The 16,621-nt window shown below is 39.1% G+C and overlaps 1 protein-coding gene across 3 annotated transcripts in view; it reads right to left on the bottom strand.

Annotated features, from left to right (window-relative positions):
• Positions 1-1,086: 1,086 nt before the first annotated feature.
• C1H3orf22 (chromosome 1 C3orf22 homolog) overlaps positions 1,087-16,621 on the bottom strand; it is a 42,622-nt gene continuing 27,087 nt past the window's right edge. For all 3 annotated transcript variants that reach the window (XM_074283792.1, XM_074283790.1, XM_074283791.1), the window contains 2 exons: positions 7,004-7,138; positions 1,087-1,585 (listed from right to left, as the gene is read on the bottom strand). In XM_074283792.1, the coding sequence (XP_074139893.1) occupies positions 1,330-1,585; positions 7,004-7,138 (391 nt within the window). In that variant the 3' untranslated portion in view covers positions 1,087-1,329. The remainder of the gene's footprint in view (positions 1,586-7,003; positions 7,139-16,621) is intronic.

The raw sequence follows: 16,621 nt of genomic DNA, 5'->3' as shown, positions 1-16,621 counted from the left end.
CAAAGGGTATTTCCCAGAATGCTTTTAGCCATGTTGGAATAGGGAAATATGTGCCTTCCCAAAGAGGAGTGCATTTATTTGGAAACCAAAAATTAATAGTGTTTATTAAGCAAATCAGTCAGTGACTTGGTAATCCCACCAAGTAAAGAGCCTGTAGACATCTCCGTCTACTGTTTCACTTGCAGACAAAACTCCAGGGACTGAATTAGCCCAAATGCTGGTTTTAGACTTGGGTTTGGCCTCCTTGGCTTGGGATACTTTAGGGAGTCACTCTACCACCTAATCCAAGTCTTCTCATGAATGATGAGGAATGGAATGACTTGTCCAGTCAAGTTAGTACATCTTCTTCCCAAACTTCTGCAAGTGATCTCCAATCAAACAACTCCTCCTTTATAGTTCCCCAGCAAACTGATGATGAAATTCTTTAGATTTTTACAATTAAAAAATACTTCCTGAAGTGCTTTGACTCTCGTGTCTGGGAGAGCAGGTCCTCTCCTCAACTTCAAGGCCCAGTTGTTTCCCCCCATTAAAGCTTTCCCTGATGACCTCAGCCAGGAGGTGATTCCTCATGATTTTTCCTTATTTATGTGACTGTCTTACTTCCTTTACTACCCCTACCCTCCATCTCCAACACCATAACTCTCTAAAGGGCAAGTTGTTATTTTATTCATACTCTATTCCCCCATAATGCATAGCTATCACAGGGCCTCAGTCATAGTACATACTCAGTACATACTTGTATGGGAGGAGGATATTAATAAAACAAGACATGGAGGAGAAAACACTGCTACAAAAAATCTGTCTTTTGGAGATGACATAGATTTGAATCTAGTGTTATAGGTTATATTTGCATATTGTTTTACACAAACTTTTTGAAAAACATAATCAAGTAATTATCATCTTCAGTTTAAAAATGAGTAAACCAATACTTAAGAGCTAAAAATAATTGGCCCAATGTCACAAGGCAAATTTTCTCCATTAACAGCTTAATAAATTTAAATGAAGGCAAGAACTGATACTTACAACTGGTCATTCTTCGATGAGGTTGATTTTTCCCCATGGAAAGACTAACTCTGGATAAGATAATTGCTTTAGGTCATCAATGTTTATTAGAATCACATAATTTCCAGTGGTTCTTTTAAAGACTGACTCAACAGATTGCTATTAATTATCAAGGGCTTCAGGCCACCAGTCCTCTCAGTTCCACTGGAAGGGAACTATTGGTCCATGATTGATAGTAACTAATATAAAAAGAGTTCTCTTGCCGGGATGGAGAGCTCCACTGTTGAATGCCTAGTGACCATGACTAAGAACTAGCAGAATCAGACATCATGATGAGTGAACAATGGTTGAGGGTGGAAAGTTGATGTCGTTAAATTCCACCACCAAGTGTGGCCCATAGATGCTCGGTGCTTCTGTATTCCCCATAAGCCACCCATACATGTGGTAGCCCAGCAATTCCTGCAGCCGGGCTTTTTGCTTCGGAAAGCGCGTGCTAAGTAACTTGTCCTCTAAAGGGCTTCTCAGTGGAGGGATGTAGGTGGTTCTTGAAGGAGGTATCATGGCAGCCACCAGAACATGATTCCTGGATAAGATAGCAAGCAGGGGAAATTCAGTTACCTTGACCCTCTAGGCCACTGAGGAGCCAGTAAGCATGGAGATGGAGGTGGGGAAGGGGTGACAGTTGGACTCAAGGAGCCCAATCCATTAGAAGTTATTCTGGAGATATAAGGACTAGAGCATCCTGGTGCCATGAAAAATGTGCTGGATTTGGAATCAAAGGTTCAAATCCTGCCTGTCCCTTAATTACCTATGTAGTTGGTTATTGGGCAAATCTCTTAAAATTTCTCTGTACTTTAGTTTACTCATCTGTGAAATGAGGAGATTAGACTGATACAATATGACTTCTAAGGGCCCTCCCAGAACTATGGTTATGGGGCTATTATCCCTCTGCTTGTAGTCTCCAGGGAAATGGGGCACTTATTACCTTGTGAGACAACCTATTCTGTGGTGGCACAGAAAGTTGTTCTTTATATTGAACCAAAATCTATGACATTTCCCCACTTCCTTGGCTCTAGAGTTCTTTCCCTTTGGGAGATACACAAAATAAAATTCTCACAATACTTCTGTTAGATGCGTAGCATCAAGATTTGGAGCTGGAAGAAGTGGATGGGGATCTAGTCTGAAGCCTAGAGAAGTGATATATCTCACGACAGAGCCTGGACCCCAGGTCAGTATTCTTCCCACCACCTAACACTGTTGCAATCCCTACATTTTGCCCAATTCCCTGCCTCTGCACTCAAAATTCAGCATGACCCATGTTCAGTAGCAAAGGGAGAGAAAAGACTTTACTATGTCCTGACCAACAGAGTTCTACTCGAGGGACCAAGAGTGAGTGGGGCACAGGCCAAGCATAGAGGGGTTGGGCCTATGATGGACACTGAAAAGTAAGGAATAGAAAAAGGGCAAAGTGGATAAACGAAGAATAGGGCACTCTTTGACCGGAGCTAATAAGCTTCCAAAGCCTCTGTGGGCATCCTACTGGGAGAGGCAATCTGTAAAAGGCCATCTTATTTAGTGCTGGGGGAGCTGGACTTGTGTACTTCCTATAGCACCATGAAAGATGTCATCTGACCTCTTGCTAAAGGATCTGTGAGGATCCTTTGGTTCATTGAGTGACCCTATGAATGGGAGGCTGTCATTTATATGAGGGACTTGGGGGCTAATATAATAATTAGTCCCTTTACCCTTCGTCTCAGTTTCTTCATTTGTAAAATGAAGGACTTGGACTAGAATTCAAAGCTTCTCAAACTGTGGTCTCATTCCTAAATGGGGTCACACAATGGAATGAGGGCCCTGAAATTATGATTTATTATCAATAAATATTTGGTTTATATACCTATTTTATATAGGTTTGCATAGAAATCTCTTGGGAGAAAAGGGATCATGAATGGAAATGCTCAAGAAGCCCTGATCACTACATTTCTAAATTTATAGCCATCTCACACACCCTTGAAGAAATTAATACATTTTAGTACAAAGCACACTCTTGGCATATTGGGATATCATAAGACTTTTTTGTTTAGTCATCATAGACAAAGAGTCACTCTTTGTGACCTCATTTGGGATTTTCTACGACAATGGAATGGTTTTGCCATTTCCTTTTACAATTCATTTTACAGATAAAGAAACTGAGGCAAACAGAGTGGAGTGATTTGCCCAAGATCACACAGGTCAAATTTGAACTCAGAAAGATGAGTGAGCCTCCTGTACTGCAGGCCTGGTACTCTGTGCACTATGGAGCTACCTGGCTGCCCTAATAAGGCTCAAAATTATCTAAAGAACTGAACAGAAGGGAGGGGTCCAGCTGGAGGCTATAGCTGTACCTAGCCAACAATTCTTCCTTTTGTGCCTAGAAGACAAGACTAGACAGGATGGGAAGAAGAGACTAACAAGGGTGGAAAAAAAGGTGAAATGCTGGGACTTTTATGTCCTGGCAGTTGAAAATGAGATAGCAAAAGATGGATAGGACTTGGGGAAAGGGGATGGGAGGGAAGAAAGAGGATGGAAATGGGGGGGAGAAGTTGGGAGACAGGAGAAAAGAGGAAGGGAAAGAGGTGAGATTGGTGGGGCAGAATGGAAGAGGCAGGGATTATGGGGTGAGATAGGATGTGATGAAAGAGAGGAACAAACACTGTCAATTTTCCTGCCTCCCCTTGTCAGAATATTGCATATGCACCTCATTTTCTTTGCCTTCCACCATCTCAGCTGGAACATACTGTATCTTCTGAGAGTTGGAGCTCTCTCCCACCATTTCCTTGGAACCCTCCTCCACTGACTCAAAAGGAGCCACGCACATATATACCTTGACAAGATAAAACCATGAAGTCAGAGGAAATCTTTAACAGTCACAGTCCCTTCTCAGAAACACTTTGTTCTCTTCCCCTCAACCTCAGGGTTCTCAATCCTTCTCTCCTCTGCCACCTTGTTCCTTTTAAAGCAAATTCAATTCTCTTATTCACACAGTGGTATAAATGACTACCAACATCTTACAATCTCCCAGGGAGACTGGCATTTTAACAGATGGCAAAGCCTTATTGATGCACCAGGGTTACAATTCCAGCTAGCAGTTACCTCCCATGACCTTTCATAACCACAACTGGGTCCGCCAAGAATGTGGAACTCTTTCTTTCAGCTATTTGAGGCTGTAGGGACAGAATGCCAGAGGGAGCACTCCTGAGCTGCTCCACTAATGACTTTGCCCAGAACAAATTCCTAGTTCAACCTCCCAGAGAGGAGAATGTGCCAGATTTAAAATCTGAGTTTATCAGAGAGCTCTCTGTGAAGGTGGTTAATATCCTCTTAGATGTCCATACCTTCAGTTTCTTTCATTATTGCTCTTCCCTTCTACAATTTTCATTCCTTTTGAGAAATTTTCTCTTTTAAAATTTCAGGTCATGGGGTCTTACCTTCTACAAATTTTTCAAATACAAGATAGTTTCATATAGATTGATTAAACATCATCTGAAAGGACTAACTTGAGTGGCTCTGAACTCCAATTCATCTATGAATATTCCTCACTGACTACCACCAGCATTCTTTCATAGATTCATCTGGTTCCATTAAATATTACCCTCTCCTTTAAAACCTTTTGTAAAACAAGTACTTGGGGAAAGAGGAGTGTCAGGGAGTGAAGATTTTCAACTCCTCAGCCCTTTAATTTGAATCAGTTTATAAGGGAGATTTAGAGAAGAGACATGCTGGACTGGCATTGCATTTTGCCTGATTGACCAATGAGAAACTGAACAGAGCTTTTGAGGGGATTTTTAAAAAACTGAAGCACAGTCTATCAAAAAAATATAGGCTTTATAATAAATCTCCCACCCTAGTTCAGATCCCCACAATCTAGTCCCATATTCTGTTTGCCACCTCCCCTTCTTCCCCTGCTGCTCCAGTCATACTGGTCTTCACTGGCCCCCCACATCTCAAACTGGCATTAATTTTCTTTTATTCCAAATCCATGTCCAGCACATTCATGAAATAGGACTTTGAAGCCAACCTCCTTTCCTTCAGGGAGTATCCTAGAATTAATTCTAACTCAAGCAGATTTCCCACTTTGAAATTTCCCAACCCTGTAGTTCATGGTCCATGTAAACTTATCAAAGACAGCTCTGCCGTCAGTTTTCTCTAGCTCTTCCATGTGGGTGAGCCCTTTCTCTTCAAGTACATCATAAATTCTGTTAGGATTGGGACCTGCAGGATACTTTTTGCCATTCACAATGCCCAGTATGGAGCTAACGTTGTTAGCTTGAATTGAGGGCAAAGCAGTTGGGACTGTGTCCTTAACACTCCTTGTATTCCCCCAGGAGATCCACGTTGAATAGGTCTGGACATCACGTACATACTAAATGCTTCCAGGACAATTCAACAAACATTAACTGGCAATGTCCTATACTAGACAACACATACACAAAAATAAAATAAAACATCCCCTAGTGTAATGTTCTGATTAGCTTTCTGGAGGTCTCTGGACCAGCCTTCATTTCAGCTGAGTAATCACCACAAGAATAGCCAGGGATCAAGTCCAAATTCTTTATTGTCTCCTTCACAGTCTGTCTCCTTCACCTGGGGTTCAGCTAGCTTTCTGGAGGGCCTTCAGACGGGACTTCATCTCAGGGAAGAGGTGAAGGAGGACAGCCCAGCCACCACGGTGGTAGAAGATGGAATGAATGTCTCTCGGTGGTGGAAGATGGAATGAATGTCTCTCGTCCAGTCCTTGTTGGCTCTTATATACTCTATTACATCATTGTAGGTGTCAATCTTGTAGAACTATATTAAGTCCTAAGTACATGTAAAACTAGATAACCATTGTCTTATCAATTCCACTGAGTTAATACCCTTGTTGAAGGACTAAATCAATCATACTGAGTCTTAACCTTAAATACACTTCTCTGGAGTTTTGGCCCATTACACCCTAGCTTCCAAAAGCAGCTTTATAACCAAGAAACAGAGAAAGAAAAGAGAGAGAAAGAAAAGAGAGAGAGAGAGAGAGAGAGAGAGAGAGAGAGAGAGAGAGAGAGAGAGAGTGAGAGAGAGAGAGAGAGAGAGAGAGAGAGAAGAGAGAGAGAAGCAAAATAAAAGAGAAAGTAAAAAAGAAAGGAGAAAAACAAAGAAAGATATAGAAAGATAAATATCTTTTAGGTAAGAAGTAAAAGGAATGAGGATGGAGAGAGGAAGGGAGAGGGTTATCTGTTAACAGGCCAGAACTCTACTTGAAACAAGGATTCCTACCAGGTATTAAGTCAGTGGCATTGATAAGACAGTGGTTATCTGATAAGACAATGGTTATCTAGTTTAGCGTGATGATTAATAGTTCTCTAGTTCTGTACATGTACTTAGTACTTAATATAATTCTACAAGCTTGACACCTATAAGATCCATACCGATGATAATGTAATTATAATAGAGCATATAATCTGGGACAAACTCAGCCAGGGTGGAACTGAGAGAAAGATTCATTTCATCTCCCACCTTTGTGGTGGGCTGGAGGCTGGAGCACAAGCCTTGGGACTGAGACAGACTTCAAGACAGAGACCACGGTGGTGGTCCCTCCTACCTCCCCCACAGAAACCAAGACACGTTCCTGAGGACCTCAAGAAAGCTGGCCTGGATCCCAGGCAAGGAAATTAGACTTTGAAGGAGATAATAAAGAATTTGGACTTTATCCCTACTGTATTCTTGTGGTGATTAATCTGCTGAAAGAAAGGCTGCTCTAAGACCTTCAGAAAACTAGAATACTACAGGTATCAGACAGGAAAAGTTTCTCAGAGGAGGCGATACTAGAGTTGAGCCTTGAAGAAAAGTGAAAGAGATGCCCTCTAAGTCTAGGGAAAAGAGCAAGGTCTCAGAGATGGAAGAGATAGGAAGGGGAGTAAGTTTGATGTGAATAAGGCACAGGGTGAAATAAGGCACAGGAAAGTGAAAGGATTTAAAGTGTACATACGCTTTGCTTGGGATTGATCGGGTGGGCTGCAGGTTTTTCTGAAGGGGCAGCTTCTCTCGAAGTTGGCCCAGCATCTTCTGATTGTCCCATGGCTTAGTTCTTGACATCTCAGTGTCTGTTGTTAGCCGGGTTAATCTATAACATGACACATTTAGTTTCCAGAGACTCAGAGGAAAGAAATCCCAGAGTTGAGAAGTGGAAGGTTGTCTACACAATCAACCAACCCCTCCTCCACTCTTTCCCACAGGCTTCCTCAGCAGGGTGAGAAAAGGCCTAGATCTGTGATTTCACTAGTAGTGGGACTCTTCTACCAATACAGATTGCCACCTTCTCTGAAACAGTTTTTCACAAATGTGCTTAAATAGCAGTAGTGTCAAATTCAAATAGAAATGGGGCCACTCAAACTTTCATAAGGATTCCTGAAACCACACATTGATTTAGAAAAACATTTACATCATCAATCTTCTATTGTATATTTTTTTAAATTTATTTTTGTTACATATTTCCCAATTAGATTTTGTTCTGGGTCAAGTTGGGAGGAGTGTTGTGAGCCACATAAACCTGGGGGAGGGGATGTTTGACATATCTGTACTACTACATAATGCTCCTGCAACTCTACCCAAGGTTATTTACACCAAATATAACAAGCATGACCTGGTTCCCAGTTAGATTGGTCCATGGTCTCCCAGAAGATGAAGATTTTCAGTTTCAGTAATCAGCAGATAGAATGATCCAGTCTCACCTCCACCCCCCATTTCCTTCTCAGGCACCTCACTGACTCTGCCAGCCCACACTCAAAGATGAGTGTCAACCCAGAAAGGATTGTGAGTCAGACTTGCTGACTGACATTCAGCCACTGGTCTGACTTCATGGCAAAGTTTTTGGTGTAGTGGAAACAGCCTCAGGCTGGGGGCTAGGAATCCTGTAATTATAATTACAAGCCCTCCCAATAACCAAACGGCTGTGTGACCTTGAGCCCCACATCCCTAAGCCTTGCTTGGTCCTAGATTTCCTTATTCATAATGACCTTGGACATCCAATCCAGAATTACATTCTATGCATCTATGAATTCATGGACTAATTTAATCAAAGCCAAATCTAAGTACAGAAACTGTATAATCAAGGGGATCACTAATTCCATCTGAGACACCCAACTCTTAAGAGTAAAGATACAAAAGAAGGGAAAGGTTATTAGATATTATTCATTTAATTCAACAAACATTTATTAAGTACCTATATTAGGACTTAACATAATTAATGTGATATATTAAGTCAGGCACTGTATTAGGCCTGTGGATCCAAAGATAAAGATGAAAAAGTTCCCACTCTCAAAGGACTTAGATTTTACTAGAAGAATATCATCTTATTCACATAAGAAAATTCAAAATATAGATGGCAAAGTAATTTCTGCCAGCCAGGGCACTAACAACTGAGAGTACCAGAAAATGTGGTACTTGAGTTGAGGTTTCTGAAAAATACAAGTGAGGAAGAGGAGAATTCTCAGCATAGAAGAAACCAGTCAAATATGGAAAATTCAGAATTCCAATCTCTGACCCTCAACTAGGCCCTCGTAATCCTTATCCTTCTATCCCAGGAAGACTGGGATAGACTGAGGGTCTCATTCATAGCCTTGTCCTCAGGATATTATCCTTCCTATCAATTTGGTCCACTCTTGCCATTTCTACCTCCACTATCTGTCTCATATATAACTCCCCTTCCTTTCTTCACGGTCACCATCTTATTTTAGATTCTCATAATCTCTCTATTGTCATAAATTTCAGTGGCTCCTATTAAAATATAAATTCCTCAGGTTGATTTTTAGAACATTTGATATCCTACCCTAATATGTTTTTATAGCCTCATTGTAGATTACTTTCAGAATTCTATGATCCATAAATGAAAGCAATGTGGGGTAATGGGAAGAATACTGGATGTGAAGCCAGAGGACCTGTACAGGACTCAGGTTGTAAAGGTGATGACATGCGCCTCTATGAGGATGTACCAACATAATGTAAAATGAGAGTGGGGTCCAAGGAGGCTCTCTGTGATCTTATGAACAAATAAGAATCATTTACTTTTTTTTGGTAAACATTGACAAAACAATTAAGAATTCTATGATCCAATTGAACTGCTTCTTTCTGCTTGATGATACTAATGTTTGTTTCTATCCTCTTTAATCATCTTGAATTCATTTTGTGTGTCTGTATTTATATACTTATTGTGTCTCTCCCATAGAATACAAACTTGAAAGAGTAGAAACTGGGCTTTGGGAGGGAAGTTGGGGAAAGGGTTTGATCTTTGTATCCCCAGCTAGGGACATAGTAGCCACATAGTAGGTCCTTATTAAAGGTTTGTTATTAATTTTTACATAAAAATTATGTTATTAAATGTCTGACAAAAGAGGAAGCTGAAATTTGGAAAGATGAACTGATTCACCCAAGATCACATAGCTAGTTGTGGCAGCCAAATCACAAATGTTGACTCGTTATACTACTATACAAAAATCTCCACTTTTTTACATAAAAAAGATTGTTTAGTCATATTCTTATTTCTCCCCACACATACACACACACCCCATCCTATACTTACATGTATAATTTTTTAACCTAAGGGTAGAATTTTACATTTATGCTCATCTACATCATTCTGGTGCTTCACAACTTTTTAGGGGTCTCATTCCACCATCCAGTGTATTTGCAGTCCCACTTAACTTCCTGTCATATGTTAGAAAAATGTTATCTATAGCTTAATTGACTAGCATAAAACCAAAAGTCCATTATCACATGCTTAGCGACATATCTCTAAGTTATACTGATACATTCATACTTGCATATAAAACATTGTTGTATTAAATTATAAACCTAATTGTATTAGCATCAAGTACTAAAATTTTCATCTTGTCCACAAATATATCATAAAAAACATGAATTCGGTGTCATAATCCAATGGCCCACCAAATCAATAAAATATTCCTCTGAACTTTGTTTAAAACATTCTTTAAAAAATGTTTAAATTAGATTATCATCACATTTTTGCTTTCAGTGAACCTATACTGGCTTTTAAGTGGTCATTGCTTTCTTTCTTTAGTTGCTAATTTGTAAATAACTTTAGATTTTTCAGAAATCAATGTCAAAGTAACTAAACCATAGTTTTCACTATCTAGAGTCTCCCTCTCCCCTCTCTCTCTCTCTCTCTCTCTCTCTCTCTCTCTCTCTCTCTCTCTCTCTCTCTCTCTCTCTCTCTCTCTCTCTCTCTCTTTCCCTCTTTCTGAAATTTTCTTTTCAGAAGTCTAAAGGTGTAAATTCCTAAAAGTGTGAACTCTGAGCTAGAGAATCATTTAGACAACCTGAGTTATCACCTTGTAATCCTAATAATTTTCCATTTTCTGCAACTTTTCTAAGTTTCCAAGAAATCTTCAAAGATTATTGACAACCAGAATCTATTGCTTCTATCTGCCAAATTAGTGGGTATAATTCTCCCAGGCTAAAGATGAATTTAATTCCTTTAGATTTTTACAATCTTTTCTCATGTCTCTTGGGCTTCAGTTTCCATTTAACCATGCTCCTCCTTCCTTTTCCAGGTTTAGGATTACTTTTATTGACAGATGCAAAATTGCTGAATAGTTCTGCTTTCTTTGCATGGTTAAAACCATATATTGGCTGCCTCTATTATGCCTATTCTTACTTTGTCTTATCCTTAAATCAGCCATATCTTTAAAACCTCTTTTTGCTATCTCCCTCAATGTTTTTTAAGCCTTGGTTTGTTATGGCTTGCAGTCTTCCTGACTCTTTTTGCATGCTCAATGCACTCTTCTCTATTTTTTCTATGTTCTTTTAAAATCTGAAATCAGAGTCAGGAAGGTTACAACATTGTTTTCTTTAGATGCTCCTATTATTTTTTTCTTCTTCAGAATCATGATTCTGAAGACCTCTCCATCTCTTTCTGAGCAATCTTCTTCTCTAACATTTTAAGCCTTGGAATCTACTTTAAGTTTCTTCAAATTGCCCAGATATCATCCTCCTCCCATTCTTGGTCACAATGAATACTAAAATGACATACTTTCTTTGTCTCGCTACTTTTATCATTTCCTCTTCACTCACCTAGTGCATCTTTCTTGGTCAAAATTAGATCAGCAAGAGCAATTTCCCCATCACCTATTCTACATTCTGAAAGATTAAGGCAAGTCGAGAATTAGTCATGTGCTCTGTGACTAGCAGAATGAAACTTCTGGCAGATACTGATGCCCCTATCATCAATACTTTTTGGCCTGTACCCAGCCAAGTACTGAAGTCCAATAGATCACTCAAGCTAATTCTGAACAGTGTGGCTCCTTGAAGCCTTCTTCAGTCCAAGCTCTACTCAGCTGACAAAGTGATTTTCCTTACTACTCACTGGAGTCCAGTGGCTCTAACTTCTAGGATCATATATAAAATTATCTGTTTGGTCTTTAAAACCCTTGAACCCCAGGCACCTATTTTTCTATCCTCTCATACTTTGCCCTCCATATACACATGTACAATACCTTACTTACCCTTTGGCACTTCTCCCATCTCTGTGCATTTCTACTGACTGTTCCCCGCCTTTTCTGCAGAAGGCCCTTCCAGGTTCCCCTCACCTCTTCTTCCACCCAGCATCTGTCTTTTCTTTTGAGATTGCCTTTTATTTTTCTGCAGAAGACCCTTCCAGGTTCCTCTCCCTGTCCCTCCCAGAAGCTGTCTTTTCTTTTGAGATTACTTTCCATTTTGATAGTATTTATATTTTAAATCCTTAAGTGATTTGCATGTGATTTCTTCTATTAGAATGTAAACTCCCTGAAGGCAAAAAACTGCTTTTGCCTTTCTTTCTTCCTATACTTGTTAAATAATCAGTTAATAAATACAGAGATATGCTTGGCCAGCAGATTGGCTAGGTTTATCCATTATCAGAAATTTTTGTTTATTAAAAAAGAGATTTGTTCATCTTGACTTGCACTCTCCCCATTACCTTTAGTAATCTAGTGAAACGTACAAGACTCCTCAGATAATGCTTTTAGATAATTAAAGGAAATGCTAAATTTTAGTTAAAAAATTAAGATGGAATTTTTTTCTCCAAGTCCACACACTCCCTTGAAATCTATCCTCAGATTGCTTGGAAGCTTCTGGGCCTGTGATGGTTTTAGTTCTTCCACTAGCTTTTGGCATAAAAAATCTGCTCCTCCTTCCCCACCTGATTCTCTCTCTTGCATTTCTCTAAGAATGACCTTTGATTGCTGTGACCTTGATTCTGGATTACCTTCTGTTTTCTTTGAGAATTAAGCCACTAATATCTTGCACATTTCAAAACCCTTCCTCCAAGGAGACTCTCACTGCCAAATCTTCACTTGCAGGTAGAAGCTGCCACCCTGTGGGAATTCAATACTGCTTTGTACAGGCAGATGGAGCAAATCTGGCTGGAAAAATGAATTTCTCTGGGCCAGGTGGTGATTTTGAGAGGAAGGGAAAATAGGAGCTTTGGGAGAAAATAATCCAAGAGCTTCCTTCCTTTCCTTTATTCCCACTATCCCATCCATTTAACCCTCTTTAAGAGATTTATCCAAGTTAACTTGAATGAGCTGGAGGCTTCACAGAACAGGGCCAGGTTTACTTAAAAACCAATGCTAGGGGATTGTAGAGTGTGGTGATCTATTAGCAAGAGAACTTTGTCAAGTCTGATCTGTGTAATTAGTGGTCTCTGAGGGAAACTGGGAATATTAAACCCATTGGACCAATCAAGTTTCAGGAACATTTTGGGGGGGGGGGAACATCCTAACCTACATGGTAGACACCATGGTAAAAATACTGCTCCTGCTATATATAAACATTCATTATTGAAAAAGCAGGTGCTAACATTTTCTATTCTCAGGACAATTCTGTAATCCTACTGTCCACTTGATGCGGTTAGTGGCAGTGAGAAAGTTGTGGGAATTCCTCTTTGGCTGGCGCAGGTCCAACAAGAAAGAATTCATGAACACGAAATATCAGACTGGCAAAAGGAAGTTTATTGTCACTGAGAATTCAGCTTTTGCTAGGAGGCTGACTTCTTCAGTGGAAAGGACAGTTTCAGGGTTCCCTCCATCACACTAGAGAATTTTGTTAGATTAAGATTGACTCAGAGCATCTCTGAACTGTAGTCTCTACCCTCACTTTATGGCCTACTCCTGCCCTTCACTGTCAGCATGATAGTCACAACTAGGTCCAATATATCTCTTCTTCACTCAGCCATACCAGTAAGTCCATGACTTCAGACCATGACTTCAGATATGGGCACAAAGGTGCAAGTAAGCCAAGACCACCCAAGCTGTTTCAATGAGAGAAAGGTATGGCCAAGACGGCAAAAAAAAAAAAAAAACCGATCCATAAGGACAGGATTATTTCATACCAAGTACCAAGTCATGCCTGGGAGTCCAAAAGTAGTTTACATATTCTTCCATAGTCACTTGATCCTAGTGAAGTCAACTCTTCAGATTAATAATTTTGAATACAAAAGTGATGAAAATAATCTCCAGAGCAAGGAAGGTAGAGAGTAATCCCCGGGGAAATAAAGTCCTGGGTCCAAATCAGGCTCTAACTGGACATAAATTAAAAGGAAGTCTGAGGTAGAAACTGAAAACACTGGAGTGTTAAGACAAAGGCAGGATTTTCAGGAACAAAGATTCCAAGTCAGTCAATAAGAACTAGTAGGCAATATGCAAGAAATACAATGATTTAGTTCTCTGGCCCAATACTTCCCCACACCTCTGGGGATGACATTCTTTCTCTGTCATGTGCTGACAATTTGCTAATATGGTCACCAGTTGCATCAGCCAGAGCTATCTTCTTGACTCAATTTTGCCAGTAGGACCATCAGATTGGATAGATGACCCAGTATCAAGATGACTTTCTGATGGTTATGGACACGTCCATAGAAATGTTACATTGTTCCTCCTCTCCCTGTTCCCCACAATTACAAAGGTGCACGTCCACCGGTTAGCTAATTTTAGCACACATTTTTTGCCTTTAAAACTCCTTTTTTTTGCCACGTGGAACATTAAAATATACTTGTCTGTCATGTATGATCCCCACAATACTTCCTAGCTAATGAGTAGATAGAACGAGCTAATCACACTTTGAAGCAATAGCACAAGGATTATAATTTCTACCACGAGGACAACTGGTTACTACTATCTTCCATTACTACTGTTTTCTTCTGAATTGTGGATTCATAGTACAATATTCAAGGTTAACTTCTAAGAATTGGAATCCATTTGGGCTAGCCTAGAACTCGACCATGATGTGCCTATAAATGGAGAAGAAATGACCCTTAAATTCCAAGAAACTCTGTCCATTATCTAAAGGTATCCCTGTGCTCATCCCACTAACTCACACTTTTCCCAAACATCAAAGAAGAAATACATTGAAATCTTCCCAGTTACACAAGTAATAAATCCACTTGTTTTTCAACTGGAACGTCAATGAAGATCTACCCATCCTTTTTCCAAAAGGCTTATGAAAATTATAAATGACATACCATAACTTTGTTTCTCTTTGATACAGTAAGAGACCAAGGAGAGTGCATGGTCTGTGAGAGCCTCCATTCTTATTGGAAATATGAAACCAAGAATTAGCTTTGCTGACCAGAAGGGATGGGGACTAGAAGAACAAACCCAGGGACCTGCATAGAACTTCTATGCAGCTGGTAATCTAGGTTGAGGTTTTTATATACAATCTCTCACCCTTATAGTCTAAGTAGACCACATAAAATGAGGAATATGTTAGGCCCTTGGCCAATGCAAGTATAAATATATTCAAGAAAGAGGTAAAGAGTTGATTAAAAAAAATCTAACTGGCAAAGTGTGTTAAGTCCATAGCATATCCTCATTATCTTTTTCCCTGCCCCACCTTACCCAGCTATGCCTCCCCACAAGAAATGAGACTGTTGAGACCTTAATAATTCCACCAGCTTTTATAATTAGGATTAGATTCAGGCTGGCTTTGGATCCAAGCTTTCCTCTTTTAATTTGTTCATGTTTTGGTTTGAAAATCACATTCGTCTCTATAATGACCTATGCTTTCAATAAGAGGGTATTTAAATCCTAAATCAAGCCCTTCTCAGACTTTGAGAATTAGACTAGTAAATGCCTCTAGGCCTTAACTGCTATAAATGGGTCAGGTTTAGGTATCTGGGTCAGAAATACATCATCAGCTTTTGTTTCCCATCTGCTCCTATGGTCAGTGACATACTCCTATGATTATATTATTTTTGTATTTCTCTCCTTTTAATCAAATGCTTTCCATTCAAGGATGTTTTCTTCACAAAGTGCAGAAAGCTTCTCTGTCATTCCTACCCTCAAATCCATAATTACTTTGTGCCATTGACCCATGGTTTTAAATGCATCATATATCATACATAGGATTATGAAGGGAACTGATTATATTGGAATACAATTATTAAATATACATATATAGATATACATATATATGTAAATCTACATATGTATATTTAATAATATATATATATATATATATATATATATATATATATATATATATATATGGAGAGAGAGAGAGAGAGAGAGAGAGAGAGAGAGAGAGAATGGGATAGAATTATTAAAATAGAGATTATTTAACATCCACAATAATTTCTTTTGAACAAAGCACACCTTACCGTCACTATATTCTAGGAAGGAAAGTTAATGTCTTAGTGATCCTTATGAGGCAATACCTATTTTTCCGTATTAAATTATCAAGCTTTATTGAGTGCCCCTTCCTTATATTCTAAATATGGTTATACTCTGTACATGGTTATACAGATGTCTACATCTTTGATTTTCTGACTTTCCCTATTTTCTCTCAAAAATTTCTAAAAGCCTTTTCTGTTTTTCTTCTTCTTTTTTTTTTCTGAGGCAATTGGGATTAAGTGACTTGCCCAGGGTCACACAGCTAGGAAGTGTTAAGTGTTTGAGGCCACATTTGAACTCAGATCCACTGTGCCACCTAGCTGCCCCTTCACTTTTATTCTTATTTCACTATTATGCCTGAAATATTAAAAACCAATTCAATTTATAATTTAAGCTGAGCAATTCCCATTTCCTCCCATTTCTAATTATGGATCTCTTGATTAGACAAACATTTTCTTTCCAGTTCCAAGAGCTTCTCATTGACATCTAAGCATTCTCACATTCTCTTTTCTCTAGTTAAGTTCCCAAATTATCACTTGAAGAAGAGAGAAATACCTGATCCCCTAAACACTTCCATTTCTTGACCAGGATAATTCCTATAGATACTTATCAAATTTCTTCTGATGGTTATCATGACACTGTTAGTGAGTTGCAGCCAATAAATAGGTTTGAAAAGTATCATCTGGCTTTCTGTCAAGTCCTGGATGCATACTCCAGGAAGTCAACACAGCTCCCAATGGATCATATTGGGTATATTCCATACCCATTTCTATACCACTCAGAATTGAGTCACCAGTCGCCATGATACCTTTTCCTTCTTCTGAAGCAAGAAATAGATTTTCTTGCATCTGCTGAAACTTATTAATATTCTCAAAGGATCATTTCTTCCTTAATTTGTCTAGATTTAAAATTTATATCAAGATTTTCATACCCATTATATGATC

The sequence above is a fragment of the Sminthopsis crassicaudata genome, chromosome 1 (genome assembly GCF_048593235.1).
Source record: "Sminthopsis crassicaudata isolate SCR6 chromosome 1, ASM4859323v1, whole genome shotgun sequence".
NCBI classification, from domain to species: domain Eukaryota; kingdom Metazoa; phylum Chordata; class Mammalia; order Dasyuromorphia; family Dasyuridae; genus Sminthopsis; species Sminthopsis crassicaudata.
Note: the sequence above shows the minus strand (reverse complement) of the source record. Positions and strands in the feature narration are given on the sequence as shown.